The sequence below is a fragment of the Gambusia affinis genome, linkage group LG23 (genome assembly GCF_019740435.1).
Source record: "Gambusia affinis linkage group LG23, SWU_Gaff_1.0, whole genome shotgun sequence".
NCBI lineage: Eukaryota > Metazoa > Chordata > Actinopteri > Cyprinodontiformes > Poeciliidae > Gambusia > Gambusia affinis.
The window spans coordinates 8,460,849-8,487,564 of NC_057890.1; the positions used below are offsets into that span (position 1 = coordinate 8,460,849).

At 38.5% G+C, this 26,716-nt stretch overlaps 2 protein-coding genes across 24 annotated transcripts in view; one reads left to right on the plus strand and one right to left on the minus strand.

The window, feature by feature from the left end:
* ccdc146 (coiled-coil domain containing 146) overlaps positions 1-26,716 on the minus strand; it is a 102,609-nt gene that overhangs the window by 60,542 nt on the left and 15,351 nt on the right. For 8 of the 23 annotated variants that reach the window (XR_006369820.1, XR_006369821.1, XR_006369822.1 and 5 more), the window contains exon 1: positions 15,574-16,260. Coding sequence is in view for 16 of the 23 variants with exons in the window: in XM_044108610.1 (XP_043964545.1) it covers positions 15,574-15,615 (42 nt within the window). In the remaining 7 variants the exon portion in view is untranslated. Of the gene's footprint in view, positions 1-15,220; positions 15,522-15,573; positions 16,430-16,558; positions 16,840-16,954; positions 17,032-26,716 lie in introns of those variants that run through there. The other 15 variants (XM_044108608.1, XM_044108598.1, XM_044108601.1 and 12 more) reach the window with 14 other exon arrangements.
* fgl2a (fibrinogen-like 2a) lies at positions 2,415-14,415 on the plus strand. The gene is made up of 5 exons (XM_044108625.1): positions 2,415-3,269; positions 3,916-4,120; positions 9,213-9,432; positions 11,500-11,670; positions 12,934-14,415. Exons 1-5 carry the CDS (start codon positions 2,682-2,684, stop codon positions 13,247-13,249), a joined length of 1,500 nt encoding a protein of 499 aa, XP_043964560.1. The 5' UTR covers positions 2,415-2,681; the 3' UTR covers positions 13,250-14,415.

The window sequence follows — 26,716 nt, forward strand, 5'->3', positions numbered from 1 at the left end:
AAAATAAAAAAATGACGATGGCCATGAGGCATAGCACTGCATTCCACTGTGTGATAGAGAGAGACAAAACCTCTTCATGCCTTTATGTCCTTTCTGCTTTTTGAATTGGAAGGGAGCCTGCAGCAAGAAAGAAGCCCTTTGTTATGAGACGTTTTCTTGCTATGCTATCCTTTTGAAGGTTATTTTTTTCCTATTAAGGTCTTGAAACACTTCGGTCACTGAAATCGTCCATCCATCCATCAATCTTCAATTGATCCAAGTTCGAAGAAAGAAGGAAGAGGTAAGAAATCCAAGAACAAAACCCCAGAAATTTCCATCTCCAGCAACCCGGATGAAAAATGTCCAAATATTGGTGAGATTGTGGTCCTTTCAATGCAGAGGATCAGTGGCTTTACTCAGAGATAGTGTCTTGTATACAGAGTCCTTTTTTCTCCAGCAAGGAATTACAAGTCAGTGTTTTCTTTAGATGACAATGGAAGACATTATGCCATCACAAAACGACCCAATAGTAGTCAGTTTATTTATTGATCTATAAAACACATGTGGAGGCAAGTTTGAAGTAAGAAGGAAAAGGTGCATAATTGCAAAGACTCCCTCTGCAATTATGCAAGGGTGAAATCTGCTCCATTATTCCATAGCCACTTCTTCTGAATTTAAGGTTCAACAATTGGTTGTAACTCATCTCAAATATCCATAACAGTTAAAAAAGAACTCGCCAGTGCATTTTCAGTGACCTTAAACCACTGAACAAATACGCCATCCCATTTTATTCTACATAAAAAAAAAAAAACTGTGCCAAGCTGAGAATTTTATTGCAAGCTGAAATCAACTCAAAGCAGATTAACATGAAGAGAATTGCTTCATGAAGAAAATGTGGTCAACTCTGCACAATTAATTTGTTCATACTGTCTTTTAATTTCTATAAGATGGTTACTTAATGAACATGCCAATCTAAGCGTTATTTCATTTCTGACGATGCTAAACAATCCCCCAACTCCAAAGAGGAAGACTACTATATATCTTATTGTGAGATACAAAAGAAGTCTGCTGTCCATTGGTGAACAAGACTTTATTGTTTATGTTTCAGCAAACAAACCAATTCATAAACCCATCACTAATGACACCACAGTAATTAAAACATGCAATCTTATCAGCCAATGGCGCCTTGGAGAACAAGGAAGAGACTATAAATTAGTTAGCTCTCCTAAAGCTCTGCCAAATTGCCATTTGAAAAAAAAAATCTTTTGTATTTTGTTTACCGAACATATCTTTAAGACTAGGAAGTTAAAATTTGATGCTAGGATGAACAAACAAAAGACAGAAATTATACAATTGATCAATTTCTTTGTTTATACTGCCATATGTTTTGGATCACATCTTTTCTAGTACTAAATAGTCCAAGATGTCGTTAATATATAGTGATTTCCAGAGTCTTTGGAAGACAAACATGCCTTCAGCATCACAAATCCTGTATCATTCTTTAAAGTGAGCTAGGGGCTTTCCCAAATATAAATTTTTTTTCTACTAGACCCACATGGATCGTCTGGAGTCAAAATTCATAAGCCATAGCTAAGCATCTTCACATTTTTCTATATTGCCGTGAATGGTTTCGGGTAGATTGCACACGAGTATTACATTATCTGCAATGTAGCAGTTTTTTTCTGCTGTAAAAAGCTTTGACATGATTTTATATGGCCTCAATTTATACAAGATGAAAATCTTGCACTTTAAAAGGGATGTTTACATTTACATCCAACCAGAGTGGATAAAATCCAATCGTTGTTATGAAGTCTTGGTGACCACAAGCCAGATTTGAATTTAAAAAAAATATTTCAAATTCATTTCTTCAGAATTAATTGGTAGGAAAGGCTGAAATATACATAAAAACAGATTTATGCTAACAAATTAAAAGCTAACATTTACAGTGAAAATTAAGATTGTGCACTCCAGAGCCTAAATTTGAGACATGAGGATAACGTCCAAATAAGCTTAAGAGTCTGAACAGGCTCACTGAAAGGGTCTTGAAATTTTAGAGACAGTTAAATTCCCAAAGCATGAAGACAGCATCACCTAATGTCTGCCGAGTTGATAATTAATATGCACAGATGTTTTGCTCCTTTGAGAAAGCCGCTGCCTTCACAGTGAAGAAAGTGGGCGACATTACCTGAGTGTCAGTGAAAGACCCAGCTTTTCTCACTAAATGCCCTCAGTGTACCTCTTTACTGCTTCTCCTTCCCAATGTCACACCCCAGTCTAATCTTTCTCCATCTCTATACTTTCTCTCAATGCTGTGGAAAGTGTTTTGTAATACGCAATAGTACTGCCCCTCCCATCCTCCAAAACTCAGCACTCGCTCTCTACCATCCCTCTCTCTAGCTCTCCCTCCCTCCCATGTCCTGATATTAATGACACAGCTATCTGAGGCAGCAGCAGTTCCCCTGCACTCTCCTCCTCCTGCAGGCTGCACTCACACACACAAACGCGCGGAAAGATACAAACAGAGCAACGCACCAAAGCCAGTAAGATACTGGATGCGCGGTCTTGTAGGCTTTTTTACTTAGAATCTTCAGGCAAATACTCACCTAAAATCAACTCCATCAAACTGCAAGTTGATTTTTGAGGCACTTGCATCCACTCTTGTTAACCTCCAGGCTTGTTTTGCTTTTACAAATCTTGCTAAAATGAGGACAACATTGCTCTGCATTTGTGCCACTCTCCTGCTCATGGCCACCTTGGTGCCGCAAACCACCCTGGCAGCAGAGTACTCCGTCAACTCTCACCAGCGTTGGGACGCCAGAGGAGCTTACAGTCTTGGATCTGAATCTGGTCACTCCACCTCTTGCCCCGTGAAACTTCAACCCTCTGGCCACTGTGGGAGTTCTGGAGCTGGAGGCGAGGACAGCGAGGAATGCCCCTACCAGCTCACCTTGCCTCCTCTGACTATTCAGCTGCCCAAGCAGTTCAGGCTGCTGGAGAAGACGATGAAGGAGCTGCAGAGCCTCAAAGAGGTGGTGAACAAGCTGAAAAGCGGGTGCCGGGAGTGCCGTGGGGATCGGGGCAATAGGGTCTTTGGATATCAGCAAGCGGACCAGGGACTGACACAGATTCCCATTCAAGGGGATGCAAAACTAGATCTTCAGAGGGGGTCCAGCCAAGAGGAGAGGGGCGATGGAATGGTTCCTGGAGCTATTTTGGATGATGCCAGACTGGGGCAAGGTTCCAATTTTGGGAAAATCTCTCCAAGCCCAAGCAGTATGCAGGAGATGCAGGTAAGAGGCAAACGTCTTCCAAATGAAAAATGTATTTGATGTATGCTTTTTACTTTAATGTATACAAAATGTCACTGTGACAAATTTGACTTGTAACATGTGACAACTTGGATTTATCCTAACCCCCGTAGTTTGTAGGGGCAATCCAAGCACTGCAATGACAGCAATGCACCATTTCATGAATTTCAATCATAAATATGATGACATTCAGTAGGCCTACGAGACTGGTCCTCTTTTTAAAGCTCAGACAGATTTACCAAATTAAATCGACAAAAGATGAGCTGTAAAATCATTGGGAACACCTTAGATCTGCCCAGTCAAATGCACCCAAGTGGAACATAAACAGACCAGATGCTTAAAGACCTGCAAGGTCTTTACTGGCACCATTCCACCCGGGAAAATTCCTGCTACTGTAAACATGGATGGGAAATAAGTATTAGACAACAGCCGATACGGCGGCAGAAATTGGGAGCCGAGCGGCAAGCTTGTTGATTCTCACAGCCGCATTGGCAGACTGCCAGTCATCGCGCAGACACCATTCCCATTCCGAAATTCACATTGGCTGGCGCCTATAATAATCCACCTGCTTTGTAGTCAGTGCCAAGAACAATTTTCTTTACTCCCGCTTTCGGCCTTTTTTCCTAAGGTGAAACTGAACAGGATGTCGGCCAGCCTGCGCAACGCCAGGAGCCAGATATCAGCTCTTCAGGGCAGACTGGAGGGACTAAACCTGCTCAACATTGACAACGTTCAGGCTATGGTGGACAGACGGGTAGAGAACATCACCGGCGTGGTCAACAAGCTGAGCTCCAGCTGTACTACCCAGTGCGCAGCACAGAACAGCCCTCAGTGTAAGCAGTCTTCTTTCAGGATTCTTGGGGGTGATTATGTAAATAATTTAAATCCTTTAATCCTCTAATATTTGTGCTATTCTTGTAGCATAACATTCACAAGACCCTTTTGGATGCAACAGTTGCAGCAGTCTTTGTCATTTAAACGGGTTCTTATTGTTGTGTTCTCCTCCCATGCATGTTTTGCAGTGAATGCGAGAAAGATTAAGAGCTCTCCCCACTTTTTGTTTCTACTTCACGAATTCAACACAGATGTAAACTTCAGCACTGACATTCCTCAAGCAGTTTTGGGTTGTGTTGAGGTGAATTTTCTGGCACAGTGGCAGTGCAATCATTCCAAAGTGGACCCTGCAATCACTTGAAAAAACAAACTCTGCTCCATCGGCATCACCTTACAAGGACTTCAATTTTACTGAAATGGAAAGTGAAAGCATCTACACTACAAGTTCCCGTACAACATCCTTATTTTAATAGGCGGTATGAAAATGATCCTACACATTTTTGTGTGGTCAAGCTATGCTATTTCAGACTCAAATATTCATGGGCCATTCAACACAAGTCAGGGTTTAACACTATAACACAATGTTAAGGATTGACCACCAGTCATCTCCTTCTGGGATGTGTGTGTGTGTGTGTGTGTGTGTGTGCATTTGTGGAGTAGATGGATGAATGACTGGAAGGAAATACAGAATAAATGTAGGGACAGATGGCTAAAATAGGTGGACGGAATGGAAAAATGGATGGACATAAAACAATGTTACATTTAAAAGAAACAATTGTCCATAGGTCCTCTAGCTAAAAGCTAATTTGCAGACAAACGGGCAGAGGTCAAAGTCTGGAAATGCAAATATTTTCTATAATCCCCTACCTTTTTCTGTTCTAATCTAGATTTAGAAAACACTAAAAAAGAATTCCCACAGGACATACAAACCCTCTCTGAAGCAATTTGCAGGAGATATTTTTGGATTAGACTTGGAAATACCACATTCACTCTTGGTTTTATTTTAAACAAGCAAAATTCTTTCAAGTTGATCGTGATGAACAAGAGTGAAGCAATATTACAGCCAGACACAAAAAAACTCCATTTTCATTGGCTCTTACATAACTAATTCAAGTGCTTTGACCCTCCATTATCCTTCATATGGAGCAACTAAAAAAAAGAAGAGAGAAACATACTTGACTTCACATTACAAAGAGTTCAAAAAAGCTTTTAATGTAAAATCTTATTATAGTTTCTCTTAAATCTATTGATAGCAGCTGCATCCTAGCTAAACCCCACATGCATCCCACTTTGCATTGATGTAAGAGACTCCTTGCATGAGAGCACAGCAGAAATGTAAACAACAAAGTGAATAATATCTTGATGCTGCATGAATGGATGTGACACTGTATTGGGGCTTTCATGTGGAAAACAGATGTGAGCCTATTTCTAAGAAGATTAGCTGGGACAGTGGTGTGAAGGGAATCGCGTCTCCTTCTCTCGCCTCTTTCTCCTAACTTTGCTCCAAAATTCCTGTCATCTTTATCTTTCATTTATTCCCCCCCCCAGAGAACTCAACTCTTTAATTTCACAATTTCATATTTTGTCTCTGTTGCTTATTATTAAACTTCTACCTTCTTAAATTTTTAATTCCAGTTCACCTCACCATGTCTCTTCCCTTGCTTTTCTTCTTTTGGCAGTCACATTCTTACACTTTGCTGCATGGAAAGAGAACGACTTGCTAATAGCACAAGCAGTCGTTGAGGCGGCTCTCCTGACATTGCACAAGTCATGGATGGCTCGCCAAGCCAGCGACACTTGTCTTTGTACAACCATCCATCACGTCAAGCTGAAAAAATTGAAAGTTAGTCTGCCTCAGGTTAAGGATGTTTGCCTAATGTTGCTTCATGTCAATCCAAAAAGAAGTGTGGACATAAAACAGCTGGTACAAGGGAAATTGGAAAACATCTTTTGGTGAGAGAGCCGTTTCATAACACGGCCTTAGGTAAATATTTAATTGCGTCAGAACTCAAATGATATTTCAAGATATTTACATCCTTTCATGTTTTAGGAGAACAATCCAAACATATCCCAATGTTTATCTTAACTTCTAAATCTGTTAGACAAATCAGCTTATATTCACATACCAAGCAAGCCAGTGAAAGACAAAGACTGCAAAGAAATCAGCTTGTTAATGTCGGTAATGCTCAAATCTGGTTTTATGTAGACATTTTAAATCAAGTAGACAACGCCGCATGTACATCAATTATAAAGTTGTACTGGGCTTTGGCTTTCAAGTTACTTGACACATGAATATATTTCCTTGTATTTGATACTTTATCACACAAAGCTTGACCCCTGCTAAGCCAGACTGCTAAGGATGTATTTGGACTTGTCAAATTCTGTATGAGCACCGCAGCTCAGAACTACTAAATATATTGCACAGATGCAACACTAATAGCTTTCACATGGGTAAAAACTAATCTTAAAATGGAAAATACTGGCAACAGTTTTCCTGTTCACATATATGAACAGTTCACAGCTTTTTTTATGAACCACAACCTTTTTGCTTTTATTTCTAACATTTTTTTTTTTTGGTACAACGTTCATTCGTAAAGGCAAATGTGTGTGAATAGATCTCTTTTCTTTTCAATTCTCTAGTATTGAGCAAGTAAACCCTTCAAATTAATTGAAAAAATTACAAATTAGATAATTTCAGCTAAAACCTTATGCCACTACTAGTTTGGATCATTGAACTTTCATCCTAAGATGACCAGTTTGACATCAGTTCGTGACAACGGTACTTACGTCATGAATGGGTGTGTAATCCACCACTGACGGAGGAGTTACTATGGTCACAGCATAAACCAACAGTGCCATTTTAGTCTAGGTAAACTTTTCACAGACCAACAATACTAAAAGAGCAATAAAGGCATTTTGACAGAGTGCTGTAAACATTTCTTTTCATCCCTGCTGCCAATTCCGATAAGCATATTTCTGCAAGGAAGTAATGCTCAAGGCGAGCTGATAGCAGTTCAAGTGTTATGCCACAATTACTCAGTCATCAACAATGTGCTTTTCTTCAAATGTGATGACTGGATGTTTTCTCTTTGATGAGTTTTAGTCCATCCAAACTGAACACACTCTTGCTCTGTTTTGATCTTACAATGACCTCGAGGGAGAAAAAGCCATCACTTCATAATACAAACATGTCTCTTTCACCCTCCCCCATCTTTAGAAGGCCAACTGTCTTATTTTTATATTTATTTTTCATGATGAGAAAACAGTCTGTCTGAACAGCCAACGTGGTATTTAAGCAGTTTAAATGTCTTTAATAAGTTTGTCAGTCAGTTAGTCAGACAAATCAGCTTAAGTTCACATGCCAAGCAAGTCAGTGAAAGACAAAAACCGCAAAGAAATCAGCTTGGTTAAGTCTGACAGGTTTTTTTTTGTTTCTTTTTTAAAGGCTTAAAAGTACAAATTAATCACCAACAACCCATTTATAACAGCACTATATTTTTACATCTCAGGCCAGTATCACTTGATGTTATAAGCTACCATAAGGGGTTGACTTCAGCTGGAGATTGAGGTCTGTCTTTCATAAATTATAGCAAATTTGAAGCAGAACTGCATAGCAACCAGAGGGTACTGGGGTAGTGCCATTTTCTATTGCTATGACTCAGAGCAGCTGTCCTCTAATTTAACTCAACAATCAGCGACACTTAACAGTCTTTCAGACATCAGTAAATGACTAATACTAAAATTAAATGATTTTAAAGGCTCAGTGCCAGACTACCTGCTCCATACAGGGACACTGGCTGCAGCATCAAATGCATGGGGACAAACCCGGAGGAAGCAGCGAAATGTAAAAACTGCACTTAGACACAAAGTGAACAGGACAGAGGAAGAATTTACAGATCAATACTTTAAATGCCAAGTGCTGACAGAGCTGTGACAAGGGTACAATTTAATCTCACACTTGACTTTTAACCATTCTCCATAGTGAGACTCGCCACCAGCAGACCTTTTGCAGCTTAAGTGCCTTCTAAATTGCAGTAGGAGAATAAAGTAGATGAGTCTCTGAGCATCTGGAAACAGTACGTTTCTTCTACTCAACACACACATTATTCAGTCTAGACTTCCCCTCCCATTACCTGAGGTTTATGTCAGTTTTAATTCACCATCCCACCGAATGGCCCCAGCAGCGAGTCAACAGCATCAACAATGGAAACTCAAGTGGGGTCCACATGCTGCTCACCCAGAGTCAAAATGAATTCAGAGGGAAGTATGCTTTTCTAATCTAGTTTCACACTTTCCTGACTTTTGACACGTCCGTCCCTGTCAGTTTATAAATGCTGCCTGACACAGGCCTTTCAGTTCATATTTTTAGGTTGGACTCATGACGTGCTGTGCAGCACAGAATAAAAGAGCAGGAAACCCAGGAATAAAAAGAAATAGCAGGGAAAAAAAGAGACAGCGGATATGAATTAGATTTTTGGTACGACATTTTCATTCAAATATTGACAAGATTACTTAAATATTGGAACTGCACAATATGTCGAATCACATTCTTTTTTGGCTATATCAGTTTGCCCAATATCACAATCACAAAGAATGGCTTGGATGCAATTTTTAGTAGGGTTTTATTTATTTAGGCTCCCTACAGCCACATTCCTCAAGCCAATTTTTTTGTTTTTGGCTTATTGCCTGGACTCACTGTCCTTGATGCCCACAGAGTTAGATTTATTGGGACTAAGATGCCAACACTCAGTGAAAGGGATGGTGAAATTGTAATGACAGAAAAGGAAGAAGAGTAAGAAATAAATGCTGTAGGTCAATCATTGCAACATTAACATTACAACTGCATGTTTTCTCTAATGTGGTGTAGTAGACATGCTAATTACCACTATCAAGGTATATCAAGATTTAAAAACTATAGTTTTTCATGATACAGTTCTTATAGGTTAAAGAGGGAGATCTGTAGAAAATGGCTTCAGAAGTTTCCCAGAGTAACTTACTCAAGACTGATATTGACTGATTATTACAATCCCTTGCTTTAGTAGAGAATAATACTATTCAGTAAAAAGCACTTTCTCTCAATTTTTCAACCAGTCATCGTAGCCCCTCGGGACTGCTCAGACTATAACGCCCTGGAGGTGAGGAAAAACGGTGTTTACAGAGTGACCCCTGACCCTCGCAATGGAACATTTGAGGTTTTCTGTGAAATGGAGACATTCGGTGGTGGCTGGACCGTCATACAGCAGCGCCTTGACGGATCTGTCAGCTTCAACCGCACATGGGCTGAGTACAAGAAAGGGTTTGGGAACCTGAGGTATGTTGTTTTTTTTGTTTGTTCTTTTTAGATGCATAAAAACAGACCAGCTAGACACATTGTTAAACTCATACGTAGGAAAAGATAGTGCTCAAATAGGGTCACAAAAGAGGTTATAGTGCAGCCCTTCAGCATGCTGACTGTGGTGTTGTAGTAAACACCTCGTAGGTATGGAATGAGAAATAACCCTATTTACATCAAGGTTAATTTAACCTGACAGAAATCTGGACTATAAACCTCCGAATTTAACAGCATGGTGGATCTAATAAAATCTGCAACTGCAAAGCATTATACGATTTGTAGGATGCAGCGCTTTATGAAGCTTGACTCCTCACTTTTATGGTGACTGTGGCACTAAACTAGAGTACGCTTTTAATATTGGAATGCAGGCAGTGCAGAAAATCCCATCCTGACAGGGTCATTATTGAGAAAAAATTCAGTTAAAAGGTTGGTTCTATGGGGGTTTCTTGCAACGTAGAACACTTTACTGCATTGTACACGAGGAAGTCAATGTTTTCTATACAAACTGACTCTTCTATTCTTCTTGCACTAACGATCAGAAACTGTCAGTGACGGGTTTTGATGCGCGTGACATTGGGTGGCAGAGACGGTGCACAAAAAAAAGAAAAAGAAAAAACTCAACTGTCAGTGTGTTGTCAATCTGAATCAGTGTCCACCCTGTAAAGTCGATCAGCATTGTGTGATGTCTCATTTGAGGCATCACAGCCTGGAGTCGTGACTGCATTCCAGCAAATCAAACATATTTACAATGATCAGTTTAACTGGATTATTCTACAGCAATGGTTTTTCAATTGTGAAAGCACCACTGGTAGAACTTGACATGCCTTGTACACAACAGAACTTGGTTGGAAGTAAGGAGTAACTTAGAGCTAACAGACCAAAAATGATTACTCTTTGCTTTAAAAGACATACTAAAAATAGGATGAAGTGAAAAAAAAAAAAAAGTCAGGACCCATCAGAAAGTAAAATAATTACAAGTGCTGGTGGCTACTTGCTGTGTCCCAATGACCTGAAAGTTAAACTGTTCTAGTAACAAGATAACTATACAACTTACCAGCTGCAATCAATGCCCAGGTTAATGTGGTATATGTAAATTAATGATTTTAAAAGCAAACCATTTATGAAGTTACTAAGTGCAAAAAGGAGATGCTTAGTAATATATATATATATATATATATATATATATATATATATATATATATATATATATACATATTGCAAAACAATCCATCCATATCAAATCAATTTTTAAATTACTTTTTATAGGATAGCAAAATGTTCGGGTTTTTTGTATTAAACATCTATTTGCAAACATTGCCACATCCAACAACCTTCATCGTGAATTAGCTTTATTATTTAATAAAGATGTACTCACAGAATCTGCAGGTTATTTACAGACAATGCTGCAGGAAATGAGTCCGTAAGTCACAAATTTTGCCCCTCAAACCTCATCTTAAAGTGCCCAGACTGCTCTGCAAAGCCATAACAATAGCGCAGCCCACCTGTTCTCAATATCGTAGACTGCTTGCCACCTGTTTTCACTAACACCAATTGATTTTCACATGTAAAATAAGATTCTGCCCACGCAAAATCTGCTTCTTTTTTTCCCCTCTCCCCACAGGCTGCAAACTTTTCAGAGTAAAATCAATTATTTAGCACACAAGGCTGTTGATGTTTAGAAGTAATAGTGAGAAGCGCACCAGGCTTCTGCTTTATCTGGATTCAACTTTCAGATCAATATCTTTATTTTTTTTATCTTCCCTGTTGTTTTTTCTAAGAAATAACCATGGTAACTTCTTGATAACCATGCCTGCAGCTCCAGCACTCCCTCCTACTAAAAAAATAATAACCTCTTTCATCCATTTTTCTGTCACACCCCTCACTGCTTTTGCTTCCCATTCCCACACCCTCTTATTTGTGGCGATAAGTTAATTTTGTTTGAATAAATGTACTTTCCAACTGTGCCAGTATTTGAGCTCATTTATATTGTAAGCCTGACTCTTGGTTTCCTTCCTTTCTCCTGTTTCTCGCTAATTTGTCTGGCAGAAGCGAGTTCTGGCTCGGCAATGACCATATTCACCTGCTGACAAAGGCCAAAGACATGATTCTGCGCATTGAGCTGGAGGACTTTGAGAATGTCCGGGAATATGCAAAGTATGACCAATTCTACGTGGCTAATGAGTACTTGCGTTACCGACTCTCCATCAGCGGGTACAGGTAAGAGTATTGTTGTTTGTATGTTTGCTGCCGCATCTGACACACACTGCTGATTTATATTTCAGGCAAAAGGCTTGCTTACACTCGACAGAAGCATAATTGTAATAAATTTGGGGGCTCTTAAACATGTACTTATCATCAGGTATAAGCATCAGGTATAAAGGCGGCTGGATATTTGACCACTGGTCTTGGAAGACTTGGTAGAGGTAATTTAAATTAGATGGTTCCTTGGTCAAGATCTGGCTTTCAAACAGTCCAATAGTTTAAACCAGAGTGCAGTTGTGGTTATTTTAGAAGTTATTGTTAGCTTACTTTATCCATTCCAGGGGCCAGTTTGATCTAAATGTGGCTTTTTTGTCCTGTTAGAATGACCAATTTTATTAACGTTTCAGCAATCTCTTGTGTTGAAGGAAGTGGAAAAACATGGAGGTAGCCCTAGTTCATTGCAAAACTCTTTATGTAATGCATCAGTCCCACGTTCAACACTCCCATATGGTGCCACAACCACCACCATGCTTGATACTCAGAAGTGTGTCTGAAGTAGAAAGGGTGACGTTTCTCACTTAAAGAAAAATGTACCAATTCTGCTGCAGAGTGGTCATGTATGTTTGAGGCATCTTTGAATCTCCCATGGCAACTAATCAACTGTGTGAAATGCCTGGGTAAACCTAGCGTTCAAGGTCCAGCTCCTTCAGAGCTTCAGTTTCCAAACCTTTGAGCTTTTGCTTTCCAGAGTAGCTCACCCTTGTGACTCTCCTACTCGGCTCCTTCAAACTAGCCAGCAGCAATAAGCAAACACCTGGTGGAACATCTGCTGAGCGCATTATACGACCTACTTCTCAATGCAATGCTGGTAAAAATATTGTTAAATGGGTAGTAAAGGAGTGATGCTGGGATGACTTACTGAAGGTCGAGTTTCAGAAATAGCAGGAGTTTTTATAGACACCAAATTTCAAGGCTTTGAATTAGGGAGTCAATTCTCTTTTATATGTTGTATATATAGAGCATTCTCATTACAAGGGAAGTTAATAATACTTTCATTGTGCTATAAAATGGCCCTATGTCTCTGGAAAACACAATTTGTCCTGTGTTTATCCTTTAGGCTATGTACAGATAAAACAATAGACATAACACAACAAATTAACTGAAATTCAAATATATGTCTCAGTTTTGAAATAAATTTGAATGAATACAACATTCTTTGTAATGGTCAGTGTACATAAATCTCTCACTGGAAGTGTAAATACCTATCCCCTCTTACAGTGGAACAGCTGGGAATGCCATCAGTTTCAACAAGCACTTCAACCACGACCAGAAGTTCTTCTCCACCCCTGACCGTGACAATGACATGTATCCCTCTGGAAACTGCGGCGCGTACTACAGCTCTGGCTGGTGGTTCGATGCCTGCATGTCTGCCAACCTCAACGGAAAGTACTACCACAAGAGGTACAAGGGTGTCAGGAATGGGATCTTCTGGGGAACGTGGCACAACATGACAACAGAGTACTACCCCACCAACTACAGGCAGGCCTTCAAGACCGTCAAGATGATGATACGGCCCAAAAACTATGTTCCTTAAGGGGACAGGCAAATCTTCACACAAGAAGGGGAAAATTCAAGAACATAACACCCCACACCTTTTCGTGTAGCCATTCACACATGCTTACATAAACACACACACACAAAGACAAGTGGTAAAGAAAGTTTGACTGTAGTACCAACAAAAATCATTGTTAAATATCATATTGTGCCATCCCATTTTACTGTATGTGAGCGTGGCCTTTGAAATGTTGGATTATTATGACAATAATAATAAAAGAAAATCATCTGTGAAAAATGACAGACTATAAAAAAAATAAATAAATAAATTTAAAAATGCAGCGTAAAGGCCAGCCTCCTTCCGTGTGCTGTAATATTCCACGGGACGTTAACGTGAATAATTTTTCACCGGTCCCTGACATTTCTCCCACTTTCATCCTGCTGCACCGTGCTATAATCCCTGCTGAGACACAGCACAGCACAGCACATACCAGTAGTAAAAACTAATGAGCTATCATTTTCTCTGCTGTAAATGATTTCATAATTAACAACGACTACTCAAGTGAGGGAGCTTATGATAGAGTTTTGTGTCTGAAATTACTCATAAAAGACATCCTGCTGGGACTGTTTAATTACACTGGGGCAGCGTGGTAATGCATCATTATCCTAAACATTATGAAATTCGCCAGGGAAGATATGCGGCCTTAGAGGTATCCCTATAGTTCTACTTGTATGCAGTAGAGCTTAGATTACTGACTATCTGATAAATTGCTCTTGACACTTAACAGTTTCAATTATTTTCCCGTCATTATCTCTTGGTGCGCTGTACAGCTCTTATTGTTGACACGTTTTAAACTTTTTGAGATTCTCCTTGTCAACCTTGTGTACAATACTGCTATCTAGTGTTAGAAAACTGTATAGCACCATATAGTCAATTTTATACACACTGAAAGGCAAAGATGGACTAAAGAAGTGTTCATGTTTGATGTGTACAGTATTTATTTTACTCTGTGATGTAACAGAGATTTTATATTATATGTATGGTTGATCATACAGTACAAAGTCTATACACTGTTGACTGTGCATATTTGTGATCGTTCTAAGCAAATACATGTATTTGGACCTTTGTGCATCTACCATATTGATATTTTTTAGTCATATTAATCTGTCATGCCAAAAATAAATCTACATTTTTTAATAATTAAAGAAAAAGGTTTGCGTGTACTACATTGCCATATTTATATTTTGATAGAATGCCTAGGAATCAAATGCAGTCATGGCAAAAAATAAGTTTTGAAAGTATTTCATTAAGCATCGGTAAGGGGTTCTATTGAGGTCTAATGTTTGACTGTCATTATTCACACCACACTGATTACTATACAAACATGAACAACATAAAGAAATTGTGTGGAAAACTAAGTATGGCCCTAAATCAATGACTTGTGCAAACACTATTACAAGCAAGAACTTTAAGTAGTTCTTTTCTGTATGACTCAGTCTTTTCCCCTACCATAAAAGGACTTTTAGTCTGGTCTTTTTTACAACATCGGTTCAGGTCATTGAAGTCTCTTTTTGCACAGCTCTAATAAAACATCCCACAGTAGCATTTCTATCATGCTAGGGTCTGGACAATGACTAGACAATTGCTTTTTTAATACTTTCTGCTGTAAACTTCTTGCTGTATTTAGGATTATTGTCCTGCTGGAATAACCTTCCACTCGACTCTGTAGTACCTTATCATATACCGAATTTTTGGTCAGTTTTATTGCTCATCTTTCAGGTCCAAATGTCAATATTCTAGAAATGATGTGGTTCATTAAGAAGCACTTTTTGAAGCATAAAGTTGTGCTTTCTTTCATATAACTTTTACACAACAGAGGTTGTATAAAAGTACCAAGTCTTATTTTTGAGCAAATTTGCAGACATCCACTCAATCATTCTAAATGCTTTCTAACCATGAATTAGAATTTTCACTGTAGAATTAAGTTAAGAGTTTAGAAATGGTTCTTACCATTTACTTTGTTTCCCATTTGATGTTGTGTAAAGTAAAGAATCCTGCGTTTAGGAAGGAGGGCACATTGACCGTGCAGCTAACTAGCGACACCTGGTTTCAATCAGCCGCCTGATTGGCTGATTATCATCAGTCTTACAAGGGCATAGGAAGGTATACTTATTTTTTCACACGTAGCTTCTCCATTTTGTCTATTGCTTTTATAATATGTCATAATAACATGAAATCTGCCGTGATAAAGATGAAGGATCACGTCCTGATTCCATTTTTCTAGAAATAAAATGGAAATTATGTTCTATTCTACTCTGACACCGAATGGAATGTCTTTGAACACGTAACCACCGAACTTTTACCTCATCCAGAACCCGAAAACAAGAAGCAGGGATGTCTTCCATGGTTGATTTTCCGGGAGCAAAGTATTGTTGCTACCCTATTGTTAAGCGTAGCAGAGTTGGAAAAAGTTCGTCTGCACTGATTCTTCTTTACCCAAATGGTGTGTTGCTGTAACCATAACAACGACGTCACACGTCTCCCACGCGACGCTGAGCTTTAATCTATATATTTTATTAATATTTGCATTTTAATTCATATTTTCACTGTTTAAATATATATTTGTCTTCTGCTCCTGGAAGACAAACAAATTCAGTTTTACATAGCACATTTTATGTAGTTCTTTGCACTGCTGAACCCTTTTCCATTTGCAGTAATTGTCCACTAGATGGCAGCAATACGTCTAGTTACTAGGCTCTAAAACTAGGAAAACTTGAGCCCAGTTCTTAATCGCAGAGGATAGACTTGAAAATACTTGTGTTAGTCTATATTCAGTTATTCACTAGCACCAAGAAACATTAAATATCTTTTGCCATTGCATCAAACTTCCAGACCACTCAGGTCTTTTGGTTCAAATCTACTTTACACCCCAAATGAGAACCAAGCATGGAGCAGCAGGATTAAATATTTATGCCCCTCTAATCTAGAACAAACTTCCAGAAAACTTCAACTGTTGGAACACCTGAATTCCTTTTAACCTATGCTAAAAAAAAACAACCCTATTTGATTATTGTTTCCTTTGAGTGAAAATACATCCGTTTTCATCTGAATTGCAGCTTTTCATTACTTCTCTTTATTGTAATGTTTCTCTGTTGTTTGTTGTGATGTTCATATCACGGAAAGCACTTTGAACTGCTTTGTTGCTGAAATGTGCTATACAGATAAATTTGACTTTATTTGTAAAATCTTAAGGTCATGTTTTGGCCTTAATATCAAGAACACAATGGCAATAAAAATGTCAAATGGCTAAAAGATCCTCAGAGATAAATAATCAGGGATTCAACTTACCTCAGTCCAAGGGGAATTGATGACGATGCAACACTCCTTTCAGTTTCTTTCCCACAGTGCATCCTGAGAGCTTGAAGGGGCCATCATTCACTTTGTGCAACAGCTGGTGGAATGTGTTATCCAAGCAACAGTAGGCTTGCAGTTCAGAACAACTTCCTCATTGTTCCATTCACTCTGAACTCTTCCTCAATGCAGTGCAAGAGACAGTTTTAAATGTATGGTTCTGGTTTAACTCCGAGTGCAATTGGCTGTTGGAGGAACACACTCGACATCTTCAAACACTACAGAGAAAGACAATGCAAACGATCTTGTAAACAACTTGTAAACAAATATGAAAAACAAATGTATCTGAAAATCAAAGATTTTGTCAGCACAAGTCTCTCTTCAGAATCATACCTGAGTAACCTTTAGGTTTTTCTTTTCTCAACAACCAAAACGATTCACAGTTGGGTGTTCTGCAGTTGATTTAGGATCTGCAAGTCAGCAGGGCTTTTTCAAATGCAGCATCAGGGCAAGATGGGCAAAAAAGGGATGAAATAATAATAGTAATCCTTCTGATAATGTTACAGCTGATTTTTTTAAATAACCAGTTAAATATTATGCTTTTAACATCCATGCTAAATATGAAAAAATTACAAAGTGATTTTCACACTCAAATGGGTGTGAATGTCAATAAATCAAGCTTCTTTTTTTAATGAGACATAGGTTCATAGTTACACAAATAAAAAATATTTTAAAAAGCAACAACAAAAAAGTAAATATGAAACCACGGAATCAAACAATTCAACTCCACCATATTAAGTACCTACATAAAAGTGCTGCTGTAAACCAATCACTTGGGATGAAGACCACCAGATCATCTGCATACTTAAGACAGTCTGTTGAGGTTTTACCTAGCATACTTTAATACAAATTAAATAAAACTGGAGAGGAAGCCATATATTCCACATTTACATTGAACAGTATCCAAAACCATGCATACTACTTAGTACATGTAATCATACTCTGATTAATTTTTCACATTTTGTCATGTTACAGAAGAAAAATTCATCCATTGACATTGGCTGCATGTTGTCCTGCTGGTGGAGAACCTCTGGCCCTGACCTTTCCTCTTTTTCACCTCCTAAAATGGTTTGAGGGTTGGACTGTATTTCACTCCATACTCCTTTGCAAGGCAATGTGACAGTTTAAACTTGTGGATCTTGGCCGTCTCCACTGGGCTCTGTCATGACAATATTGTCCTCCATGTGTGCCCAGCATTACCGTGTCACGGGAAAGTAAACATACCCTAAAATTAAGATATTCTAGGCAAATAACTCCATACTTCACAATCATTGGAAGTGGTTTTTATACTGGGCAATGCCTTTTACTTTCTTCACTTTGTGCCAGTGTTTTAAGCCTTATAAAGATTAAAAAGGGTCAAAATGTCTGCTGACTAAATGAGTTTTCCACCAGGTCTTCCCATCAGTTTAACCATAATTGCTGCCTGGCGAGTTTTTTTTTTTTTTTGCCACAACTATAACTGCTGTGAAGTTTAACAATCTCTGACAGATGTGCATGATGCATGTTGCATTAGACACCAGTGATTAAAACTGAAAACATTACTCACTGGGTTTCTGCTGTGCTTTGGGAAACTTAAAAAAAAAAAAAAAAGACAGTTGGAAAGTTGCAACAACTGAAATTTTTATTGTTGCATCCATATTTTAACAAAGAAAAAAAAAAGAAAAACAGACCCCTTGAAAAAAAAAACAAACCAAAAAAAACAACCTGATGTGACCAGTACTGGTTTATTGTTGAACTGTTCCCACACACATTTCAGAAACCGGAGGAAATATTTTACAGATTTTCCGCACACATTTTCTTGTTACTGTCGATCTTATGAAATACCTTTTCATTTATAGGACGACGTGGGGAGGCAGGCAATAAACACATACTTAAAGCCCAAAAGGGCTAAATATCCCAGCTTTTGAAAGCAGGATCTTTAAAAAAAAAATTTATTTTATGGTCCTTAGAAAGCAAATCCAATTGTAGACAGAAATGAGTCAAAACAAATGGGGTAAAGTGGTGAAGTTTCTACTACTTTTGTGAGCCGTTTCCCAATTAAGGAGGTGAAATGTTATTCCAACCCAAAAGTCTCTTCTTCTCAGCTTAAAAGTCTGTTAACAGTCGATAGATATGCTAGTCTGGTCAAGAACAATTTAATAGACTACTTGCAAAATAAATAGCTGGAAAACAGAGAATTGCTCTTGGCATAATTCATGTCTGATGTCATTTCTTTGAGTCTCTACAGGATCCCTGCAGAGAATCCAGAGCATTGTTCCACCATATGTCAGCTTGCTGACTCCAGACTGAAAGACCCCCCTTCAGCACAAACTCATCTGACTCATATAGTTCTCCCAGAAAAACATAAAACACATGTACTGCACAGCTGTATGGGTATTTCCCGTATCTGTGTCTCGGAGGAAAATCAGCTGAAGCCCCGTGTGTGCGCCAATAACAGTCATGGACATTTTTACAATATGACTGAATTGGGATAATGTGCCATCTTCGTTAGTAATAAACTCGGTCCGTTGTATTTAGTTTTCAAAGTCTGTCATGTCAGCGTCTGATGTGGATTCAACATATTAGTATTTAATCAGTCCTACAGGCTCCCAAATGAACATTTTTCCCCTTGCAAATGTTGAGCCTTTTAAAAGTTTGGGGTACAAACAACTGGATGTTTTAACTATTCGCCCTCCAACTTTTACAATAAATAATTGAGCTATTTCAAAAGATTCCCTTCTTATTCTACTACAAGAAAAGGATCACAATCCGCCTGCAGGTTACTCAATTCTTTGGGTTTTGTCATTCTTCGCATATTTGACATTTCATAGGAATTGCTCTCTGCTGTTTGACATGGTTCTCGTCACTGCAGTGTTCAGCATTTCTGTGCTGCTCACAAAAGTTTCTTGTGCCACCAAAACCGAATGGAGATAAAACCTTTTAAAGACAATTAAATGTAATTTATGATGCCAAGAATAGTTCTTACTATAGAGATCAGAGTGCTTTGTGAGACGTTTTTGTCCAAAGTTTTAATACTTGTGCGTTAGGCGGTAGATTAATTGATTCCAGGTACGTTACCCAACATGACTCAGTGGTGGAGGCTTTCCCAGGCCTCTCCAGATGCTCTTGAGGATTTGGATAAAATTGCAACCAGCTTCTTGTATCCGCTGAGAACATGATCATAAATTCTGTATCAATTTCACTATTTTTCACAAACATACATGAACTTCACGGTCAAGGACCTGCGGGTAAAATTAGGCCACATATTAGCTTCTTGAAAGGAACCCAAATGTACACACTGTGTTGCCAAAACACATCTGTCTTCTGTAAACTAAGTAGTCATAGAAACAGAACAGGGTTTAATTTACCCAGCATTTACACAGCATGAAAAAAAGTCAAATTTTCCTGGAGAGGCTTTGATGTACAAAAGCCTTAGTAGTCCTCCTCTTAGCTGTTACGCCTGGTTTTGTTTTGCACACTTTCAAATTTTTACATTAGACAAAAACAACCAAAAAAAAAAAAATGCGGAAAGGTCCAATTAAAGCATGGATTTAAATTCCATTCAAGATTTTGGAGTGTAACCTTAAACAAGCCACTCATAAACCTGCCTGGGAATATTCAGGGTATTTATTGTTACAAAAGATTACAATCCATCCTCCTTCACTCATGTCTGAGGTCTTGTCACAAGATTTCACCAATCATTTCAAGATGAACTAAATTTGCTCTCATAGCTGCGGTTTTCTTAAAAGCTTCTGTTTGTTATGGCATCAACAATTCAAATAGCTACATCTGAACATCGGTAGCCTACAGATCTTTGGCATTAACATTAGCATTCCAGAATGCTGCTGCTGGCGTTCTCACTAAAACCAGGAAGATAAAGCACATAACACCACTTTTAAAGTCCCTACACTGTCTGCTCAAAAAATAGACTTTAAAATACTGTTGTTAGTTTATAAATCACTGAATGGTTTGGCACCACAATACATTAAAGATCTGCTGTTGTTGTATCAACGTTCCAGACCTCTCAGGTCTTTTGGTTCTGGTTCTGCTCTGCATCCCCAGAACCAGAACCAAATGAGGAGAAGCAGCATTCAGCTTCTATGCACCACAAACTTCCAGAAAACTGTAAAAACAGCTGAAACACTGACTTCCTTTAAATCATGACTAAAAACCCACTTGTTTAGAGTTGTACTTGAAAAGTAATTGATTACAAATTTAATGATGGCACTTGACTTAATGTCATGTTTTGATTGTTGATTCTATGTTGCATGACTTTGTGTTTGTTATGATGCAAAGCACTTTGAAATGCTGAATGCGCTATACAAATAAAATGTAATTTAATTTGATTAGCTGATTTACAGGTAAAACTGGGACATCATTTGCAAATGATAAAAGAAAAGGAAGCAAGACAGATAGAAGCAGGAAAGATCTCTTTTTTGCACGCCGTGGAGGAAAGGATGGAAACAATTATATCCATCTGTTCACCAGAGCTCGAGGACAACCTCTTATATGCATACATTTTCAGTCTGTCAGTATGATTGTGTGCTTTCCACCGAATCAGAGAGGAATCCTCCAGGGCCGTCTGGCTTCCTTTCTCTTTCATTCAGGGAGCCAGGAAACAGACACAGCCCTGATAACACTACCTTCTGCAGTTGAAATGTTTAGGGCTTAAGGTTTAATCTCATTTCCTCTTATCACCAATGGCTCTACCCTTTGTTCCTTAATTAGACGATTCAAAGAACAGTGATTCGGATTTGCCGTCAGCTATTGCTGATTCCTTTTAGAAACACAAGACGTGACATTCATGTTCCATCACATGGCATATTTGTACCACTGCTTGTCTACAGTGCCACAGAGATCACCATATAAAAAATAATGTATTTTTATATGCATTTTAACTGAGATCATGCACCAATTTAAAGCCTAACGTCTTTATCTCTTGGATGGATCAGTGACCAACTTTTTGTATCTCCATCAATGATTTATCGCCAGTCCTGCTAACCTCTCGTTGTTGTATGATAAGCAGCTACATCTTTAAAATTTTAATTTGATTAGATTTGGTTCTCCTTAACTTTTACACAACAGCACAAAACATCTGGTAGATCTTTTTGTGATGCGTTGGACATGTTACCAAAAAACCTACCATTTTACGGTATGTACTCATCTCTTTTATCTGATCTGTTAAATAAATGTTACTTTTAATTCTTTGTTGACCTTTCTGCTAGCTGTAGCTCTAGCTAAAAGCCGCAAATGTGAAGGAAATCCTTCATCGGCAATGTCCAAGGTCAGTCCTCGAGGGCTTGTGTCCTGCATATTTTAGATGTTTCCCTGCGTCGGCACATGGGTGTGAAAGGAATTGGTAATTGGCAAGTTCCCGCAGAGCTTGACAACATGACGAGGAGCTAACTAAGTCATTTAGAATCAGCTGTGTTGGAACAGAAACGCATCTAAAACCCGCAGGACACAACTGGCCCTTGATGACTGACTTTGGACATAAATGTCCAAATTGAAATTATTTGTAAGTGTCATTTTTTACATCACAAAAACCTGGTATTTTAACGAGGATGTGCACGTTTACAGAACTGCTGTACAGATGGACTCAAAAGTAGCCGGATGAACTGTTTGTTTATGTTTTGTGCCTCATTTTATGTTTTCTGTGTTCACATACGTTTACTCAACTTTTACATCAGATTTTTGTAACAGTTTTCTTATCTCTACAGTTCTGCACTCTTGCAGTGAAAAAGAACCAGACTCAGAATAATCCAGTGTTTTCCTTTGTTTCACTACTTTGCCAGAAAGCCAGACCACAGAGACGCAGTATAATCTTCCATGGTTCGTGGTTCATCTTCAGTAAGGCACAGTTAAATTTTAAGAGATGATATGCTGCATCAACAACTTTTTAATGTGTTTGTGCTTTTTTTCTCTCGCTCTCTCTGTGGAAAAGGGGGGTTTTACTGTTCAGTCCTCAGGCTGTAGCTGTCACAGCGAAACCATAATTACAGGGAAGAAAGCTTATATTGAGCTCGAGCGGGTATACAGAGCTGTGGTGATACAATACGTCTAATCATCATGCGACCATTTTTACTCAAAATCCTAGAGCAACTGCAACAACAAAGGAGGCAAAAACGACTGAAGAAGGGCCGCCTTGTTTCTGCGGAGGTTATTATGACTATTTGAAAGTTACTCTTTTCAACGTGCTACTGCAATGGTAGGATGTTGGCACTTCAAACAATCTGAACAAACAGCTTTATCCGTGGCTCTACCTTTTTCTTTATTCAGCTAAGACCAGACAGGCTTCATATTCTCTTTCCTATGACTCACTGGCAAAACGTTGAGCTGCAAACTGACCCCCTGCCTTGGTCCATTCTTCACGCTCTGACACAAAATCCCAAATTCCCTTCACTTCAGTCACAGCTAATAAGAGGTTTATTTGCTGAGTCAACAAGTTCACACATGTATTGCGTGAAGCTGGGTGAGAACCAGATGTTGAGGTCAGGGTGAAGGTATGCAGTTCCAAGTGTCGGTTACCGGCTCCCTTTGCGACCTTTGAACCACAACTTATTTGGGGCTAGCGGGTTGGGAATGTAAAAGCTGTGACCTTCGTGCATCCACCCACATTGAGAAAAAGCCGACAGATTTCTGGATTACCATTCGCAGTACAATTAGAAAAAGCAACGCAAGAGAAAATTGGCAACAAAACCGAACCAAGGGTTTACTGCAAACTATGAAAATCCCACTTAAAAGAACTTCCAGCTGGAAAGTCACACTGTACTCTGTGTTACCACATGCTGGCATATTTAACCAGGTTTTTTTATGTATGCCTTCCTTAACGTAAGCAAAGTAGGCACATTTTGTGAAACTCCAATTGCTGTCACGCCCATCAAGAACATGCGTCACTCATGACATGCTTCCATTTTGTACTATAGGATGAAAGATGTCATATTTTAGAACAAATCAGAATCCTAAAGCCAGCTCCAACAGTGCAAACTCATGCAGGAAAATATGTACAGTATAAAATATACACAATATAAACATGAATATGCTAATATTTACTGTATTGAATACATCTGCACATGATGACTTCCTTTTACTTACCCTGAACACTAAAGTATGTGAATGTTCATCGTTGCAGACTGAGTTTCTGCATGACGTTTCAGTTACTGCTATGTCATTTGTGTAAAATGTTGATGTGGGGCCCCAGTTTGTGTCATTCAATGGCTCTTTGTGTAATTATTTGAGATGTTCTATATAATACTGTGTTTTAGTTGGATATCAGGACTGCTTCTAACTTAAAGACCAGCAGTTTGGTGGTCATGTATATAAATTGTCCAGAAACAAAATCCACCAAAACCAGCATGCAACACAAAAAGGCAAAAAATAAAATAAAATACATAAATTACATGCATGTCAAAGCAGTTTTAATTGCCAGATGCAGTGCTACAGAGAGAGCTCGGTTACCTTGGTTTCCTTATTTGAAAGATCACAAGCAAGTTTGTAATGCAACACAGAAACCTTCATGCGCAGATCTTAGACATAGCCCAAGAGGAAGTAATTATGTTGTCAAAATCAGAATGATTTGCTTACTTTACAACAAAACGTGTGAAGCAGATTGTGCCCAAGCCAATAATGCACTATAATTCTACGTACCTCACTACAAAAAACGTTTTCATTCCAAATTTTTCTTCCCGTCTTCCACGTTTTGCCAAAAAGTGTATAATGCACCCAGAAATTCAAGCATGATTAGAACCAACAAGAAACAAAGTTATAAAAGCCAAAGAATGTTCTGAGCTCATGTGTATTATGTAAATTCATAACTGTACATTTCTTCATAAGTTTATGAGCATCCTTTTTGAACTGTCATACAACACCAGGCTTCGTCAGATTCCTGTAATCCTGACCCTAGACAAGGTATTTCATGCCAACAATCATCCACGTACAACAGATCTATGAAGAAACTTCTACAATATGAGATAGAATATTCATTTTCCATTTGTCAATAAGTAATTAACTGCGGTTGACTAAATGCTGTTGCGACCTGATTTACTGGAATTTTTTCTGATATTTTACAGAGAATTTTAAAGTCTCACTCTTTTGCTTATATTACTGGAATTTTAAACATAGCTAGTACTGATTAAATACACATATGTCCAAACATATTAAAAATCACAGGTTTTCATCACATCTGTACCATCACAGGGGATAAAAAAAAGATGATCAAAGAAGCCAAAGTCAAGACATAGATCTGTCTGCACGGTCTAATTCGGCATACAGAACTTTGGGTGAAAGCAGAAAGGGGAAGAAAAGGGAGCAAAGAAAACACGGGATGTGGGTTAAATGAGAGGGTTGCTGATGGTTTGGATGGAAAGAATCAAAGGGTGAGGCTGTAGAATGGAGGGTATTTTCTGCTCTGATGGGTTTCTTTTGCCCTCAGTAGAACGAGCCGGGCTACGGTTTCACTGGATGCAGACTGAGATCTACTTCATTCCAACATGTCTTGCACATTGAATATAAACTTGTTCCATACGTTCTTTACAACATCTGCGAAGGATTTGTAGATTGTAAAAAAATAAAAAATAAAAATCCCAAACAAACAAACAAAAAAAAAGAAATATCAAATAAACCGGATCCTTGTGGCTTCTAGATTACACCAAAGAGAAGAACCCACTTCCTAAAAAAATAAGTCATGCTGTATGTTTATGCCTCATGGAAACTGGTGATCACAATGACGACTGCCCAGGCTAGACTAATAAAACTGTACACTGTAAACAGAAGAACACCAGCCATGGCTAACAACTTCATCATAATACTTCCTTACGTTTGTGTACGTGCTCTTCTCTTTTTACAAACTGCAAAAACACAAAGTTCTAAGTATTTTTCTCTAGTTTCTAGTGCAAATATCTTAGAACACTTGAAAAAAGATTAACTTACAAGTGACTTTTCAGCAATTGAAAGGAGCTTGTTTTAAGTTAATAAGTCCTTAATTTTGATAGAAAAAAATGCCAGTTCCATCGGCAGATTATTTCACTAAAATCAAGTCATTCTTCCCATGTTATAAGTCAGGGGTTTTCAAAGTATGAAAGGGTGAGCCCCCCTCCAAGGAGCACCGCCCCCTTTGAAAAAGTAACTATAATCGGATTACTGATTACTCCTTGAAAAAGTAACTTAGTTATATTACTGACTACTTGACTTGCAAGTAACTAAGTTACATTAAAAGTAACCTTTTAGTTACTTTCAGCAGCTGCTAACAACAACGCTCTGCCTCCTGTGAAAATCACATTGCTCTTTGCCAATACTTAATTATCAGCTATTTTATAATAGTAACATCAACAATGTGTCTCCACTTATAAGGTTGAACTGAAGAGGAGATTGTACAAAAAACAAAAAATGTGAGTAATTTGTGTGGTCCACTGTTGTCTGGAAACTCTAAGTAGGATTTTAAAGCCCCCCCTCCCCCCCAGCCTCCAGATTCTGTTGTTTTGGTGTCACGCACAGATCTCCTCCTGAAGCTCCACAGCTCAGATGATTGCACAGATTTGTGACACTTACCGTAATATTAATTATTATAACGGTGTTAACTTGCCATTATAATTATTGGCAACTACGGACACGTTCATTCGTGGTTGTTTTCACGTTTATTGTGCTGTTCATATTGGTCTCGATGTTTGCAGTTTTCTGGAGCTCGACGTCATTCAGAGGTAATAAATTAAGTTGACATTAACAAAGACACAGCGGGACGGATCATCCTGGAAATGATGAACAAGGAGAGACCGAGTAAGACTCCCTTGATGACGGACAAATTCTGGGATTTATTATGAGTCTCTGCTTATTTCTAAGCCCAAATGAGTAACTTCACGTTCAAAAACGAGCCCAAAAAGGCGCAACCAGCAACTCATAAAATTTTCAAGCGACTTTAAAAAAATGAAGCCCAAAGCCGCTTATAATAATCGGACTTGTCGACAGAAACTCAAAAATAGTTCCAGTTTTTCCACCGACAAAATGCGCATCTCCCTCCATTGTTTACATTTCTGTTGCATAGAGACGTCGGTCACTCGACAAGACGAGGAAATACGATTAAATAACAAAAGAAGATAGTAACGCAGTAACGCAAAAATGATT

What these genes read in the sequence shown, in the direction of transcription:
- fgl2a (XM_044108625.1), top strand. Translation starts at nt 2,682, where the DNA reads ATGAGGACAACATTGCTCTGCATTTGTGCCACTCTCCTGCTCATGGCC. An exon ending in GCAGTATGCAGGAGATGCAG is followed by an intron (nt 3,270 to 3,915) that starts GTAAGAGGCAAA and finishes TTTTTTCCTAAG; the next exon opens with GTGAAACTGAACAGGATGTC. An exon ending in CTCTCCATCAGCGGGTACAG is followed by an intron (nt 11,671 to 12,933) that starts GTAAGAGTATTG and finishes CCCCTCTTACAG; the next exon opens with TGGAACAGCTGGGAATGCCA.